This window comes from Crocuta crocuta, unplaced genomic scaffold (assembly GCF_008692635.1).
Source record: "Crocuta crocuta isolate KB4526 unplaced genomic scaffold, BGI_CrCroc_1.0 scaffold95, whole genome shotgun sequence".
Taxonomy (NCBI): domain Eukaryota; kingdom Metazoa; phylum Chordata; class Mammalia; order Carnivora; family Hyaenidae; genus Crocuta; species Crocuta crocuta.
The window spans coordinates 14,228,845-14,244,835 of record NW_027530971.1 but is presented as its reverse complement, the minus strand read 5'-3'; the positions used below and the strand labels follow the sequence as shown (position 1 = coordinate 14,244,835).

At 47.3% G+C, this 15,991-nt stretch overlaps 1 protein-coding gene across 4 annotated transcripts in view; it reads left to right on the top strand.

Moving 5' to 3' along the window:
* GGTA1 (glycoprotein alpha-galactosyltransferase 1 (inactive)) overlaps positions 1-15,991 on the top strand; it is a 55,690-nt gene extending 39,699 nt beyond the window's left edge. For all 4 annotated transcript variants that reach the window (XM_077769742.1, XM_077769744.1, XM_077769743.1 and 1 more), the window contains 4 exons: positions 2,077-2,142; positions 2,679-2,777; positions 9,265-9,402; positions 13,389-15,991. In XM_077769742.1, the coding sequence (XP_077625868.1) occupies positions 2,077-2,142; positions 2,679-2,777; positions 9,265-9,402; positions 13,389-14,082 (997 nt within the window). In that variant the 3' untranslated portion in view covers positions 14,083-15,991. The remainder of the gene's footprint in view (positions 1-2,076; positions 2,143-2,678; positions 2,778-9,264; positions 9,403-13,388) is intronic.

The following is a 15,991-nucleotide window of genomic DNA, read 5'->3' as shown; positions in this document are numbered from 1 at the left end:
CCTCATGAACTAGTATTTATTATTATTATTATTATTATTATTATTACCAAAGACAGTGAGAACTATGTAAGCCTATATTTTTTTTTTTTGAAAGAGAGAGAGAGGGCATAAGTGAGGGGCAGAGAGAGGGGGAGAAGTAGGGCTTACCTGTTTACCCAAAGCAGGGTTCATGTGCATGAGAGAGAGAGAGAGAGAGAAGTGGGGCTCGAGGTCACCCGATACAGGATGTAGGGCTCTTTCTCACCCAAACTGGGGATCGAGCTCACCCGATGTGGGACCCGAACTCATGAACTGCGAGATCATGACCTGAGCCGAAGTCAAATGCTTAACGACTGAGCCACCCAGGCGCCCAGCCTTCATTTTCTAGTGTTGGCTTGGTTGCCAGGAAGCTCAGAACAGTCTTGTGCTTAACTGTTTGTACTTTCATCAGCCTTCGTTTCTGATACAATTTATTCCCTGGTGTTAAATCCTGGCTTTTATGCTTACATTCTATGGGATCTTGGCAATTTGCCCAAACCCACTTGGCCAAATTCTCAGCTATAAAATGAACATAAAGATAAAACCTTTATTATCACAAGTAGCTGGGGATGACCAGCTTCATATGAAAACACCTACGTGAGTGATTGAATATTTCTCTTTCTGTCCCTTTTGTTAGTATTAAGTCTTATGTCGTCTCCCTGTGTATGGTCATCTGAAACACCTCCTAAAAGTAGATGAGCTTTAAAACAGCTTTTTTAAAAAAAAATTTTAAACATTTATTTATTTTGGGTGGGGGAAGGGGCAGAGAGAGAGGGAGACACAGAATCGGAAGCAGGCTCCAGGCTCCGAGAGCTGTCAGCACCGAGCCCAACGCGGGGCTCGAACTCACAATCTGCAAGATCATGACCTGAGCCAGAGTCGCCCACTGAGCCACCCAGGCGCCCCTAAAACAGGTTTCTTACCATCATGATGTTCATGTCTCTTATTTGTCCAACCAAAGGACACTGCACCTCTGCTTCCCCCTCTCTCCCCTTCTCCAGAAAGTCCCCTCCCTGGAGAGACTCTCACAATGAGAGAGTGGAAATTTCCACATGTGGGTGGTGAGGGTGGCTTCTGATTACAGTTTCCTGAGTTTCTGGTTCAGAGACCCTCAGATTTCCTGAGGCTGTCACTGCTGACCTTTGTAGCAACTTGTATTTTAGTTCAGCAAAAGAGATCCTTCTTGAAAATATACACTGGTCTCTCCCTTGTTTTTTAATTAAGATCACAACTTTTTACAGTAATTTTCAACTTTGCTAAAGCTCTTTGTTATATGTTATTTCATTTAGTTTTCAAAGCCACCTCCATGGTGGGTTTATTATCCTTGTGATCGTCACCATCCTTATTATTACATATCTGACTTTTCAGAGGAAAAAACCAAGATTCAGTGAGGGGAAAGGTCTGTCACAGTTACACCACTAGTAAGTGTCAGATCCGTGACCCACGCTTATGTATCAATGTTCCCCAGCTTATTATTCCTCTTGCCTCCTGTCTCCCTGCCGGGGCTCCCTGGATGAGCTGGGCCCCGGGGGCTGCGTGCGCTATGGAGGAGAGGTCCAGGCAGCATTGGGTCCATCTTTCCCTCCTTCAGCTAGAGCAGCTTGACTTCTTTTCTTCCTTTTTTTTTAGTTTACATTTTAATTCTAGTTAGTTAACAGTGTTATATTTGTTTCAGGTGTACAATATAGTGATTCAATGCTTCCATACATCACCCAGTGGAGAATAGCTTCACTTCTGTTTTATGAACGGGCAGAAAAAAAGAAAGAGAGCGGGGAGGAGGGGAGGAAGGAAGGAAGGAAGGAAGGAAGGAAGGAAGGAAGGAAGGAGGAAGGAGGAAGGAAGGAAGGAAGGAAGGAAAGAAAGAAAGAAAGAAAGAAAGAAAGAAAGAAAGAAAGAAAGAAAGAAAGAAAGAAGGGAGAGAGAAAAAGAAAGAAGGAAATTTAAGTAATTTTCTGCCATAAAGCGTTTGGAACCGCCCCCCCACCTGCCCCACCGCCGCCACGCAGTTTGGGACTGTCTCATCTTCTAAAAATGTTTGTCATCTCTTTCATTTCTTAGAAACCCAGAGGTGGGTGACAGCAGCACGCAGAAGGGCTGGTGGTTTCCAAGCTGGTTTAACAACAGGTAAGGTGGTGGATGGGGTGGCCCTCTGTGTTCGTCCGCCCACCTGACACTTATAGAATCAAAACAAAATGGTTTCGTGGTCATGGCCTTCACGGTCACTTGTCTTTCTGGCCTATTGAAGTCATACAAGGAATCTATTCCATGGTTGGGACGAATATATTGAAGGTTGGGAGTTATGGTCAAGTTTTTCCATTTAATTTGAGGGTGAGTGGGGCTTGGGCTGAAGTTCAGGCCATGGGAAAGATGATCACAGGAGGACTGTTCCAGCAAGTTCCCTGGCCCCCTGAAATACTTCTGGGTCACGAGACTGCTAACTGTGCTGGCTTGGAAGAAAAGTGAGAAAGCTGAGTACTGAGCCTTCTCACCAACATTATGTGTTTATGAATAAACGTTTCGCATCATGAAGCTTTCTCCAGACGTTTTTCCGCCGTACAAGTTCTCCGCCTTGGAGCCCGTTTTCACGAGCCCTTCACTGGCTGTCCTGGCGCCATGGATCAGCCTCTGCCTTACTCTGCTTGCTTTCCCTTTGTACGTAGGACCCACAGTTACCAAGAAGAGGAAGACGCGGACAAGGGAAATGAACAAAGAAAGGAACACAATGAAGGACTTCAGCTGTCAGACTGGTTTAATCCACAGTAAGAAAAGAAGCGTCTCACCATGTACAATAAATCTATTAGCCCCCATCACAGGTGGTGGGGACTGTGTAGGCAACAGTGCCATTGAGAACATTCCCGGTAGGGGATACAGAGTCTTAGCATCTGTCAGGCTTTCACCATAGACTAGATGAGAGTCCCAGAGTCTGGATGTTTTAACTCAGATGCTGGAGCCACAACGCAGAGATTCTGACAGCAGTTGTCCAAAGGCAGCAGGTGAATCACAAAATCCTGGGGCTGGAAGGGGTCACACTGACCATGAGGTGTTGTGGAAAGCGACAGCATGTAGGATCAGAGCAAGGAAATTCTTGCTGAGATTCAGCTCATTTATCTGAAAAATGGCAGTGATGGTGAAACATCTCATGGGGTCATGCGTGCATCATTAAGCGATCATACGACAAATGTTTACCAAACACCTACGATTGCCAGCTGGTATTTTTCAAACTACCGGTCACTATCCATTAAGATGTTTAGAAAACTAGCTTAATGGGGCAAAATTAGCTTTTTTAAAAAAAATTGAAATCAAATAGAAAATCAGAGGGCATCACATGAAATAGAAATAAGGATAAACACTATTTAGTTGAATTATTGTTTCCGTGTATATGTGTTTGTGCATGCATTTCGTTGTGATGCAAAATGCATTTCTCACTCGGAGTCATGGTCAAAAGTACTGTGCTAGATGTGGTGTGAGGCACAGGAGACGGAGAAACTGATCCATGTGGAAATGTCCAAGAAGCCCCTCGCCTGATAGCAGCAGGAGATGTGCAAGCACTATTTGCCAAAAGTGGGAAAGAGGTGTGGCCGATCTGACTCAGAAGAATGCGGTTGGGGAGTAAGGAGGCAGGAGCTGTGGAAGATGATCAGAGGACTGTGAGGCCTGAGAGATGGGTGGGCAGTGGTGTCGTTGACCAGGATAGGGACTGGTGGAAGACAGCCAGGTCTAGGAGTCAGGGTAGGGGGTGAGCTCTACCAGGGACGTATGTGGGTTCTGGTACTTGTGGGGCATCAGGACAGAGATTCACGGAGTGCCTGTCTTAGTCTGTTCGGGCTGCTATCACAAAACACCACTGACTGGATGGCTTATAAACAAGAGAAATTTCTTTCTCAGGGTTCTGGAGGCTGGGAAGTCCAAGAGCAAAACCCCAGCATCTTTGGTGACTGGTGAGAGCTCACTTCCTGGGTCACAGACAGCCGTCTTCTTTGTCCTCACACAGTGGATGGGGCGGGAGCTCTCTGAGACCTCTTTCATAAGGGCACTAATCCCATCAGTGAGGGCCCCACCCCCATGAACTAAGCACCCCCAAAGCCCCCACCTCCAAATAGCATCACATTGGGGATTGGGTTTCAACATATGAATTCTGGAGGGCGGGGCACAGACTGTCAGTTGATAGCGGTGCCCATGAGCTCCGTGAAAGGTGTATGCTAGAGATGTGGGGTGAGGAGCTATCAGAGTGAGGGGGCCACCCAGGCAGAGGACTAGAACCACATCTTGTCTGATGTCCGTACTTAAAGGGCCAGTGAAGGAAGAGGAATCTGAAAAGGGGCAGGAAGAGCTGTAGAGGAGGCTGGGGAGAGAATAGCAACTATCCCAGTAGGGGCGGTGTGAGCTCTGGAAAGACCGAGTACGTTCTGGCAAGCCCTCTTTTTGTTTTGGGGGAGGGGATCATATGTGTGTAAGGATGAGAATTTTGCCCTCCCCTCCCCCTGCCCATGTGTCATTCAATGAGCTGGGCACCAGGGTAGCCATCCACGAGATGCTAAAGCGTTACTGGAAACACAAAGATATGGAAGCACGGTGGCTTTGATGAGCCCCTTAGGTGTGTGTGTGTTTGGGGCGGGGGGACAGGGAGACCTCCGCCAAAAGGTGGGCTCGATGAGCCAGGGATAGTCACCAAGCGCCTTTCTAAGGAGGCTGGATGCTTTTACTGTGGCGTTTGTGCTCCGGGAGCGGGACTTGGGGGGCAGGATGAGGGCTGAATTACTGGAGACAAAGAGGCGAGCCCGATCGTGGTCACCAGCTGTCACCCCCCACCCCCCCCACCCCATGCATGGCTCAGCTTCTCCTCCACACAAATGGTGAGCATATATTTAAAGAATATTGGTTTGAAGAGCCTCCAAATTTAAGGCTTCCCAGGGCACCAAAGTATGTTTCCTGCATAAATAAATGATTAGATAAACAATTGAATGAACAAATAAATATATTTATATAAATGTACCCTTTCATGTAAATGACCTACAATGCATTACCTTGTATTGTGCACACATTTCCACATCAAGATCTCTTAGCTTCTGGGACAGTACCTCCTCTGAATTTCCCTCCTCCTCCATTCTGTCTTCTTCGTCTCCTCCATAAGGGCCTCTCCCTCATCATACAGTAGAGTTTCTGGAGGCTACATCCAGTATTCTCGTCTCTCTTCTTTATACACCGTCTTCCAAGGTGCTCGCACCCACTTCCATGGCCTGAGACACTGGCGGGTGCGAGTGACTCCGCACATTTTAGATCTTCAGCCCGAAGATATCCTGAGCCCAGACTTGGATGTCTGTGTGCTTGACATCTGTGTACACGCCTCCCGTGACCCAAATGGATTTGCACTTTCTACCCTCGCTCTCATTCCCCACTTCAAGCCAGGGGCTGGAATACCTCTCTGGTTCAGCCTTTCCCTCCACTCACCCCACAGGGTCTGTTAATCCTTCCTCCAAAATCTGCCCACGTCGTCTCCTTCCCTGCATTCCACAGCCCCACCCTGGTTCCTGTCGCCATCCATCCGCTCTTCACAGGATCCTCCCCTGGAGTGCTGATGCTTATCGGGAGTTCAGTACAGAACACGCTGAACACATCTTTTTTGACCTGGTTCATATTGATAGAATTTTAACACTTCCGCTACCAAACGCGTGGGGACCACAATGTTCCCATTAATAAGTACGTAAGATTCAAAAGCTAGCAGTAACCTAGGTAGCTGTGCGTTTTCGTGATAGAGGCCATTTTATTTCGTGGAAGGCTCTGCCCTAGAGTGGAGCCGCACAAACTGTCGCGGTGGGTGCCGTGCTTAGAAGAAAGGCATTTCAGCCATCTGTCCTGGCAGTTCTTCTTTTTAGAGCCCCATCTTTGTGACTTGGGACCCTTCTGGCACTTGACAATAGCGAGGACTAGCTCTCACACGTGGGTGGCCTGCCCTGTGTGGCTTCTTTTGTGGGAGACAGTGGACGGTTTTGCCGACTACGACTCCTTGATACAGAGGTTCATCCCAGGAGCTGATCTGGTCCTCAGGCTCGCTTCTCTCCTGCCCCCACATTTTCAGGCTGTCATCTGGCTTCTTAGGGTCAATGACATGTGGGAATTGCCAGTGAAACTTAATAATTAACAGCTGGGAAATAGAACATTTTAATTTTTAAGTAAACATTAATTTTTAATATTGCTGCTTTTTTTCCCCCCCTGCTTGAAGGAATCTTCCCAGCCAAGCCACCAAACCGGACACTGCTTTTCTGACTCAGTCTTTCTAGAAGATGTGGACAGAGGGGGCGCACTGCTGTGAGCAGGCTGACCACCTGTTGGGACTGTGAGATTGTCCAGGGGTAGGACGGGGCCTCACATCTCCCGTCACACTCAGCAGCGGGGCTGGTGTGCGGGGCAGGGGCTTAGGAGCTGTGCTGTGAGGCCTTGAGTGCCCTGGTCTGGACCTTCCTATAAATCAAATAGCTGAATATGCAGCTCCCTTCTCTTGTTCACCTCTGCCTACTTTCTTAACTTGTAAAACGGGGGTGAGGATGGCATCCACTTTATAATGTGCATGTGAAGGTTACATGAGAGTGAAAGTCCAGCACGTAGCCCCCCATGCATCATAAGTATTAGATAAGTACATCTGGTCAGCTGCTGCTATCCTTCCCTCCCCTTCCTTTTTTTTTATTTTTAAACAACATTTTTTTTATTGTTTATTTATTTTTGAGAGAGAGAGAGAGAGAGACAGAGTGCGAAGAGTGGGGAAGGGATAGAGAGAGAGGGAGACACAGAACCTGAAGCAGGCTCCAGGCTCTGAGCTGTCAGCACAGAGCCTGACATGGGGCTCGAACCCACAAACTGTGAGATCATGACCTGAGCCGAAGTCAGATGCTTAACCGACTGAGCCGCCCAGGCACCCCATTGTTTGTTTCTTTGTTTGTTTTTTAATAATATTACCTGCTTACAACATGTCCAGCTCATACACAGTTGTAAGACTTAGCTAGTGGGCTTGGTCAGAACTACTAAAGTATCCTCAATGGGATAAAACTAAGGATGGCAATGAATGAGGCAGTGATACAGGGGAGAATTTAAGTTCAGAAACGTTGGTTATAGATGTACAAGTCGTGTGTGTGTGTGTGTGTGTGTGGTGTTTGTGGTTTGAAATCCTGCCATTCAACAAAGCGGGGGGCGGTGGTTATATGACTAAAAGCATCACATTAGCTTCTAAAAATATAACAAAACAGAAGCTCATTATTTCTCATTGTACACTGGTAAAAATGCCAGAGTAGCTAAACCTTAGCTTAAAGTTAAGTGGAACCTCAGCTTAAAGTTAAAACCATGGCACACGTGGGTTTTACCCCCAGCTTCATCAGCACAGTGAGTAAACGTCCACAGAAGCAGCAATGTAGGGCAGAAGCTCAGAGCAGGGACTCCAGAGTTGGACCACCTGGGTTCCCACACCAGCTTTGCCCCTTACTAGCTGTGTGACTTTGGGCAAGTTCATTAGCCTCCCTGGGCTGCTCACGGATAAAATGGGGATCAGCATAGCACCTCTGGAGGGTGATGCCCTTAGCACGGTGCCTGGTCTCACAGGAAGTGCTCAGCGGATCTTAGTTACCAGCCGTAGCAGGCAGCTGTGGGACCTTGAACAAGCCTTGGTTTTCCTGCCTGGACAATGGACACACGTGGCAGGACTGTTGCGAGTACTAAATGAGAAAGTGTAGGTGAAGGTGCTTTCATGTTATGATCGAAGGAAACCAGGAAGAGCTGTTCTCGGCGCAGCGGGCACACGTGGGGTGCGAGGGCAGAGCTGAGGCTGCAGGTGCATGGGGGAGGGCCAGGACCGCAGCCTCAGAGTGCCCCCTCCCACCTCTGGGGGCCATTCAGCTGTGCAGGGAGAGGAAGGAGGCCAGAAGCAGGGCACAGGCCCCAGAAGGGAGGGACCACCATCTGTAGAATGAGAGGGAAATGCTTGGTGACAGATGGGACAGGAAAAGAGCTTCCTGAGTCTCTTTTCCACTCTGGGGCTGAAGCTGGGGCCAGATGGGGGTCGACCCAGCCTTGCCCAACCTGTGGAAAACCCAGCTCTGTGATGGGGTAGGTTTTGTTTTTGTTTTGTGACACCTCCCTGCCCTGCCCTGCGTGTAGGACTGGTGCGGGCGGGATGGGGGCGGTTCTCATCGGCTCCATCTGTTTGCTGACATCTCCCCGCCAGCGTCACCAGGGCCACATGCATGCAGCCCGCAGGGACCCAGCAGGGACCGGCCGGACTTTGCCCCAATCACTGGCCATCTCCCCTCCGTGGATGAAGTACAAGCAAATGCCTAAGGGGAACAGGCCCCTTCGTGCTGGGGATTGAGTCTCGTGACTGTGTTTCAGTCTCTGCCTCCCAGAAGGGGAAATGCAGCCACTTCCTGAGTGAATGGGGGGTCAGAGCTGAGTCTGTGTCACCCCCCGCCCCCACCCCGCCGCGGGGCCCCAGCGGCTACTCAGCCCTTCCGCGTGTCTACCCTCTGCAGCTGGTCAGTGTCCTGATGCTTGTGTTGCTTCCTGTGTTTGTACTGGTTTTGACGGGGACAGTCCCCATCAGGCATTCTGTGTGCAAAAAGCATGCGTTCCCTTCCTCTGCTCACTCTCCTAGCAAAGAGGCAATGTGGTCTGGGCAGAGGGTCTGTTAGAGCCCCATGTTCTGGCCTTGGCCTTGGGGGTCCTCTGTGGAATCGCTTCTATTCTGGGTGACTCTGACTCCTTGTTTGTAAAATGGATGATAACATCAGAAATTCCTTTCCAGCAAAAGGCAAATTATCTTTCTCTCTTTTGGCTCCAATGTCACTCTCTCATTCTCCTGAGTCAAGAATTAGGGCCTTCTTAGGTGCAGATGGCACCCACAGGGATAAATGACACCCAATTATGCCACTGGTGGTTTAGGAAGGGGCTGGGAGATGGCAGAAGGGATCCAGAAGGAAGAAGAGAGCTAGGAAAGCAGCAAAAGGGGACAGAGAATGAGATGTACAGGTAAGACAAGGGCCCCCAAGGCAGCCCTCAGAGGCACCTGTCCTGAGAGCCTCCTGTCCCTTACTCAGAAGATCTGCCCCAGCAAATGTCACACCACCCAGCCAACTGCCTGGAGCTCAGTCCGGATCCAAGGACAATCTCAGCATATCATACCTGACCCCAGTTTCTCCTTGGACAGTCTCAGCCCCACCTTAGGAAAGCTGTCCTGACTCACGGGGCCCTATATTTTGTCACCAGGAAACGTCCAGATGTTGTGACAGTAACCGAATGGAAGGCGCCAGTCGTGTGGGAAGGCACTTACAACAAAGCCATCTTAGAAAATTATTACGCCAGACAGAAAATTACCGTGGGTTTGACGGTCTTTGCTGTTGGAAGGTAAGTGTCCCTGATAAAACTGACCTCCACTTTTTCTTGTTTCATTGTCCAAATGTTTGTGAGGGGACCCCTGGGCTTACAGAGCGGTTCCTGCCTTGTCTGAATTATTAGATGGGAGACTGCTACAACAGGAGCATTCTAGTCTTGTGTCTGCTGAGACCCCCAAAAGGCTAACAGAGCAAAACAACTAGGTGAGTCGACTCCTTCCCACCTCAAAGTGGGAGTCTCGGATGGCAGGTAAAAATATCCGCACACCCACGACGACCTCCTTCCTGACCTCCATGGCTTTCTCTGGAAGTTTCAAACATGGCAGTTGTCAGTCCAAACATGTGTCACTCTTTGTCCTACACTGTCAAGACCCAGGACTGAGGACTGGAGGCTTTACAGCAAGTTCTGGGTCCAGACTGACTCAAGCATAGTGGTTCTCCATATTGGAACATGGCTGACCGCTCCTTCCCTGGGTTCCTCAGGTCTTCTCGGCCCCGAGAGATTCAGCAAACCAGAACTTCATCTTCTAGAGGCTGGGGAGGTTCCTGTTTCAGATTCCATTTCCTTGTTTAGAACGCCCCTTCCAAAGCTGCAATCAGTCTTACCTGAAATTAGTAGCCGTAATATTAGTTTTAAAATGTAACCCAGTTGACTCTTTTGGAGAGTTTCTGTGGGTGTTTTTCTCCCCAAAACATATGCCAATGTTCAGTTTTTCTATTCCCCACCCCCTGCTGTGGGCCTTTCTTATGGTTCGTCTCCTGAAAACCACGTGGAAAGTTGAGCCCTTGGGCTGCACAAAGAAGGTCAAAGGCCTCGGGTGGTCTGAGCCCAGGTTCTGCCCACTCTGAAGACCTGAGGAAGAGCCCCATGAAGATCTGATGGTTCGCCTAAGACCTCCAACCCAGAGGCCCAAAATCACTGCTGTCACAATACTGCTTCGTCACCTGGGCGGCATCTCTAATAGGGATGGTGACTCTGGAGTTTTGACATTTTCCTCAGGAGAATCTGTACCCTTCTGAGTCAGGAGCCGATACTCAGCTCGTGGCACAAACGTTGTAGACTGATTCAATGCGGGCGTTCCCAAAAAGAACTGAATGCGGGCATTCCCAAAAAGAACTGAATACTCTACAACGGCTTCACCGTCCAATTGCAACTCTGTTGAACCATGCATAAGGTGCATATCCTGGAAAGAGCCCTATTTGTAAATCGCATATCCTGGGGCAAACCCTGTGCTCTCCTCTCTGAGTTTGCCCTCCACAGCAATAAATCCTCACAAGAGTGGATTTGGACTTTTAGGAGGTGTGATGTTTGGTTTCTTTTCAAATAACAAAGCAGGAAGCCAACAGCAGTGTTTTAATCCCTAAACAATGTTAAACCTCCTGTGGCCCCTCCCTTACCCCAGGATTGTCTCCAAAGCTTCAGAGCACAATGGATTTTTCTTAAAGTTCCAGAATACCCAAGAATTTCCTGGCCACCAGCCACAGAGCCATGTTAAACTCCCTGTTTATACTGCTCAGATATCATCTTTCCATTTAAATAAATCAGTACTATAAACTCTTGGGCTTCTAGAGGTCAGCACTAAAAGCACACTTTATTTTGGAAGTAAAGAAAGGAAATCCAGGCAGCAACCGAAAAGCAAAACAAAGTACCGGTTATTATGGCTCATAAAACATCTTGATAGGCTGCTGGTATGATCAGCGAATTAAATTCAATCCACAATCACCGAGCTGAGCATGAGTCTGGGGTCTGCGTGAGTTGTGTTAGGCCCGCTGACTACTACATCTTCCTCCTCTCTACAATCTCCATGGCTTCCCAAGAGTGTGTAGCCTGGGTTACAGAAGACCCCAACACGACATGTCTTGAAGGAATACATACATTGCTAAAATGTCACCACCCACCCATTAGAATGGCCCCAATCCAAAATACCGACAATACCAAATGCTAGCGAGGATGTGGGGCGACAGAGACTCTCATTCAATACTGGTAGGAATGCAAAATGGTACAACCATTTGGAAGATGGTTAGGCAGATTCTTACAAAACTAAACATTGATCTCACCATGCCATCCAGCAACGGCACTCCTTGGTATTCAGCCAAAGGAGTTGGAAACTTATATCTACAAAAACAAAAAAACCACAAAAAAACAAACCCCAGGAAAAAAACCTATACACAGATATTTACAGCAGCTTTATCCCTAATGGCCAAAACTTGAAGGCAACCAAGATATCCTTCACAAGGTGAATGGCTAGATAAACTGTAACGTCTAGAATATTATCAGCGCTAAAAAGAAATGAGCTATCAAGCCATGCAAAGACATGGAAGAGTCTTAAATGCGTGTTGCTTAGTGACAGAAATGAATCTAAAGGGGCTGTATACTGTATGGTTCCCACTCTATGACATTCTGGAAAAGGCAACATTTTGAAGACACTGAAAGATCAGCACTTGCCAGGGGTTGGACAGGGGCCAGGAGTGGATCAACGGGCAGCACCCAGGATTTTTAGGGCAGTGACAATACTCTGTATAATACCATACATAGCGTAGCGATGGATACATGTCACTGTACGTTTGCCCAAATCCATAGAACGTACAACACCAAGAGTGAATCTTAATGTAAACCTTGGGGTAATAATGACATGTCCGTGGAGGCTCATGGGTTGCAAGGCAAGCGTCGCCCTGATGCTGGATATTGATAGTGGGGGGAGGGGTCACGGGAAGCCATGGGAGAGAGGGGCCAGGGGAGGTAAATGGGAACCCTCTGTGCTTTCAGCACAGTTTTGCTGTGAAACTAAAAATGCTCTAAGAGATAAAAAGTATTTTGAAAAACAAGGAAAAGTTAGTTAAACCAAGGTTAAAGCAGAGGTTGTTTGCTCTGGTGTTTAGATGAGTCTTTCGATGGTGGTGTTTGAACAATGGATTGGTGTTTGGGGTGACCAGTGGGAAGTTCACAGGGTGAATATGTAATATAGAGGGCTATCCATGTCCTGTAACCCATTCTCTGGGTCCCAGAGGAGGATAGAAGAATGGTGATAGTTAGGCTTAATACATCCCCAAAGGACCCAGATGTCACTCTTGCATCTGGTAGGGCAATAGCAACATTGGGTATAGTACGAGGGAGAAGTAGCGCCCCCTGCTGTTGGGCAGAGGATACCAATTTCCAGTTACAAGATGAGTAGGTTCCAGGGATCTAATGTATATCATGGTGATTTAGCTAGTAAAACTGTATTATACACTTAAAGGTGTTAAGAGAATGGATCTCAAACGTTCTCACCACAAAAAAGAGTTGATAGTTACGTGGCATGATGGGGGTATTAGCTAAAGCTATAGTGATAATCATTTCATAATATATAAGCATTCAGATCAACACTTTGTACACCTTAAACTTACACGTTATTCTATGTCAATTCTATCTCAGTAAAACTGGGGCAAAAATAACTAGCACCCACTTTGCCTGCCCACAGTCTGAACCAACTGATAAATAAGACAAAAGGCTAAGTAAGGTAGATGATCGTGAACATCACCTTCATTACAGGTAAAGCTGGTACTGGAGAAGGTGGCTTCTATTTGTGGACCCTAGGTCTCCTGATATTGAATCACGGAATCAGAAAGATTGGGTACCCAGGTTTCCAGGTGTGGAGTAGGGCCTGACCCACTAGGGCTCCCTTTAAGGCTCCGAGCTCTTAAGACCACAGGCTCTCCCCACCTGGCTGGCAGCAATTTCCAAGAGTGAGAGTGGTGGTGGCAGAGCCGCAGACGCCCTGTTGCTCTTCCAAATTCAGCAGGTAAGTCCCTCCTCTTCCCCAAAGTGGAGCGAATGAATGGTGGAAGGCAGCCAGGAATGTTACACTATCAGATGTGGAAAACACATGTCTAGGATGGAGGAAATCATTCCTCCCCTAAACTGTAAAACAAAACCAAAACCAGAAAAAGATGATTAGAATAGCACGCAGCCTCCTGCCCAAATCCCAGCGGTTAAGTTTGTCCCGTTCTCCTTTGTTTCAGATACATCGAGCATTACTTGGAGGAGTTCTTGATATCTGCTAATAGGTACTTCATGGTTGGCCACAAAGTCATATTTTACATCATGGTGGATGATGTCTCCAAGATACCCTTGATAGAGCTGGGTCCTCTGCGTTCCTTCAAAGTGTTTGAGATCCAGCCTGAGAAGAGGTGGCAGGACATCAGCATGATGCGCATGAAGATCATTGGGGAGCACATTGTGGCCCACATCCAGCACGAGGTGGACTTCCTCTTCTGCATGGATGTGGACCAGGTCTTCCAAGATAGCTTCGGAGTGGAGACCCTGGGCCAGTCGGTGGCTCAGCTCCAGGCCTGGTGGTACAAGGCAGATCCTGACGAGTTTACCTACGAGAGGCGGAAGGAATCTGCCGCATACATCCCGTTCGGGGAAGGGGATTTTTATTACCATGCGGCCATTTTTGGAGGCACGCCCACTCAGGTCCTAAACATCACCCAGGAGTGCTTCAAGGGAATCCTCCAGGACAAGAAAAATGACATAGAAGCCGAGTGGCATGATGAAAGCCACCTAAACAAGTATTTCCTTCTTAACAAACCCACTAAAATTTTATCTCCAGAATATTGTTGGGATTATCATATAGGCTTGCCTTCAGATATTAAGATTGTAAAAATATCTTGGCAGACGAAAGAGTATAATTTGGTGAGAAATAATATCTGACTTTAAATTGTGCCAGTAGGTTTCTGTATTTGAGAGAGTAGTGTTCTGGCTACTTCCTCAGAAAAGTAACACTTAATTTTAACTTCTAAACAATACTAACAACACGCCAATGGCTCTTCTTCCTGATAACTTTGAATCTTGCAGTATGGGAGGATGAAGCCTACAGTAATCAGATGTAAATTCCCAGGGATTTCTTATCTCTTCTGGGTTGGGGGGGGGGTGGGGAATACTATCAACTGAACCAAACAACAACAACAACAAAATTGACACAGGCCAAAAAAAAAAAAAAAAAAAAAGCCAGAAACACTCTACCTGTGCTAGCGAATGTACTGGAGAAAAGGATGCTAAGGGAAGTGTTTGGCAGCAAGATACAGTTGTGAGGAGGGTCATCCCCTTGACTTCAGTGTCTTTGCTGAGACAAGAACTCTGAGTAAGGGCGCGGTTACCTTGGCAATCCTCACATGGTTTCACTAGCAGACTGCTTCAGGCCATTTGCTATCCGTGTTCTCTTTCCATCAGGAAAATGTTGTTTGGCTTCTGTGGAGAAGACTGGTGGTGATTCCCAATGGACATCATGGTGGCGAATGTTTGGAGTCACAGGGAATCTGAAGGAGCCAGTGGTTGCTCAGCACGGAGTGAAAAGAGACTCAAAGTTGAGTTTGCCATGAAAAGGCAAAGAGAGTGGAAAAAGAGGAGGCTGATATCTGTGGGCCCCCTCGGAGGGACCAGCATTGGGCTGGTGCTTAAAGACAGCATGGGTCCGGGCGCTGAGTGGGGGGCAATGTGGATAGTCTCCGGCTTTCTTAGACCCACAAAGACCAGTGCAACGGGGACTTGACTGGAAGATGCTGCTTGTTTTGCCCAAGTCACACTCAGCCTGCCAGACTCTTGTGTTTAGTTCCTTGGCCGGAGAAGTGAGTAGGCAAAGGCCCACGGTGGACTAAAGAGGCCTGCAAGGAGTTACATTTCCCAAAGTTGGGCTTCATGACAATAAGTCATCAACATGCCCTGTTGCCACCTGCTTTAACCCTCAGGGTTGCTCAGCCCATCATGCCCCAACCTGGAGGGCTGACATCCAGGAGCTGGACTGGATTGGGTAAGCCCTTGGGTCAAGTAACCTCTCGTTTTCCCCTGCCCTGTCTGCACTACTGAAGTGTGATGAGCAGATACATTTAATAAAATGAGCTAACTGATTTTATATCAAAAGCAGAAGGGATGGCAATGAGAGATTCAATCCTCATGAATGAATAGCTTAACACACAATACCCTTCTCTAAGAGAAGCTATGAAATCCTACATATTACTTCAAGTTCAGCAATTCAACGTACGGTTAGGAGGCAACATTTACATATGCAGGTATATTTATAGTTTGCTTGTGTTCTAGTTTTGGTCACTTGTTTCCATTTTTAAGTGATTTATTCGAAGAGCCACCGCACTGGCTTGGTGCTCAGCACAATGGGCTTTTTTGATAAAACGAAGCCTACATTTTTTTCCTACCATTTCACTGTGCCTCCTACTCTTCAGCCCTTGCCAGAAAATCTCACAACCCAGCAAAACAAAGCAAAACCACCACCACCACCAACAACAACAAAATCCTGAAGAAGTGGACTGTGTAAGAGAAAATGGAGACCACGTGTCCATTAGGACACTGCCTCTCCAGAACTCAGCTTTCCTGGGATCCATCCCTTCTGGAGTAGAGACAGTTAAGCATTTAAATCCTAAACCAAAGAAATGATCTATCTTAAAAGATTAGGGAAGAGGGTTGATGTTTACTTTTGAGCGAATGTTGATATTTTTTTAATTCATTTAAATTTAAATCCCCAAACTCAAGATCTCATTGATAGTTATTCTTAAACATTAAAAAATAATAAAATTCACACTTCACAACTGAATAAATTATTTTCTCAGTA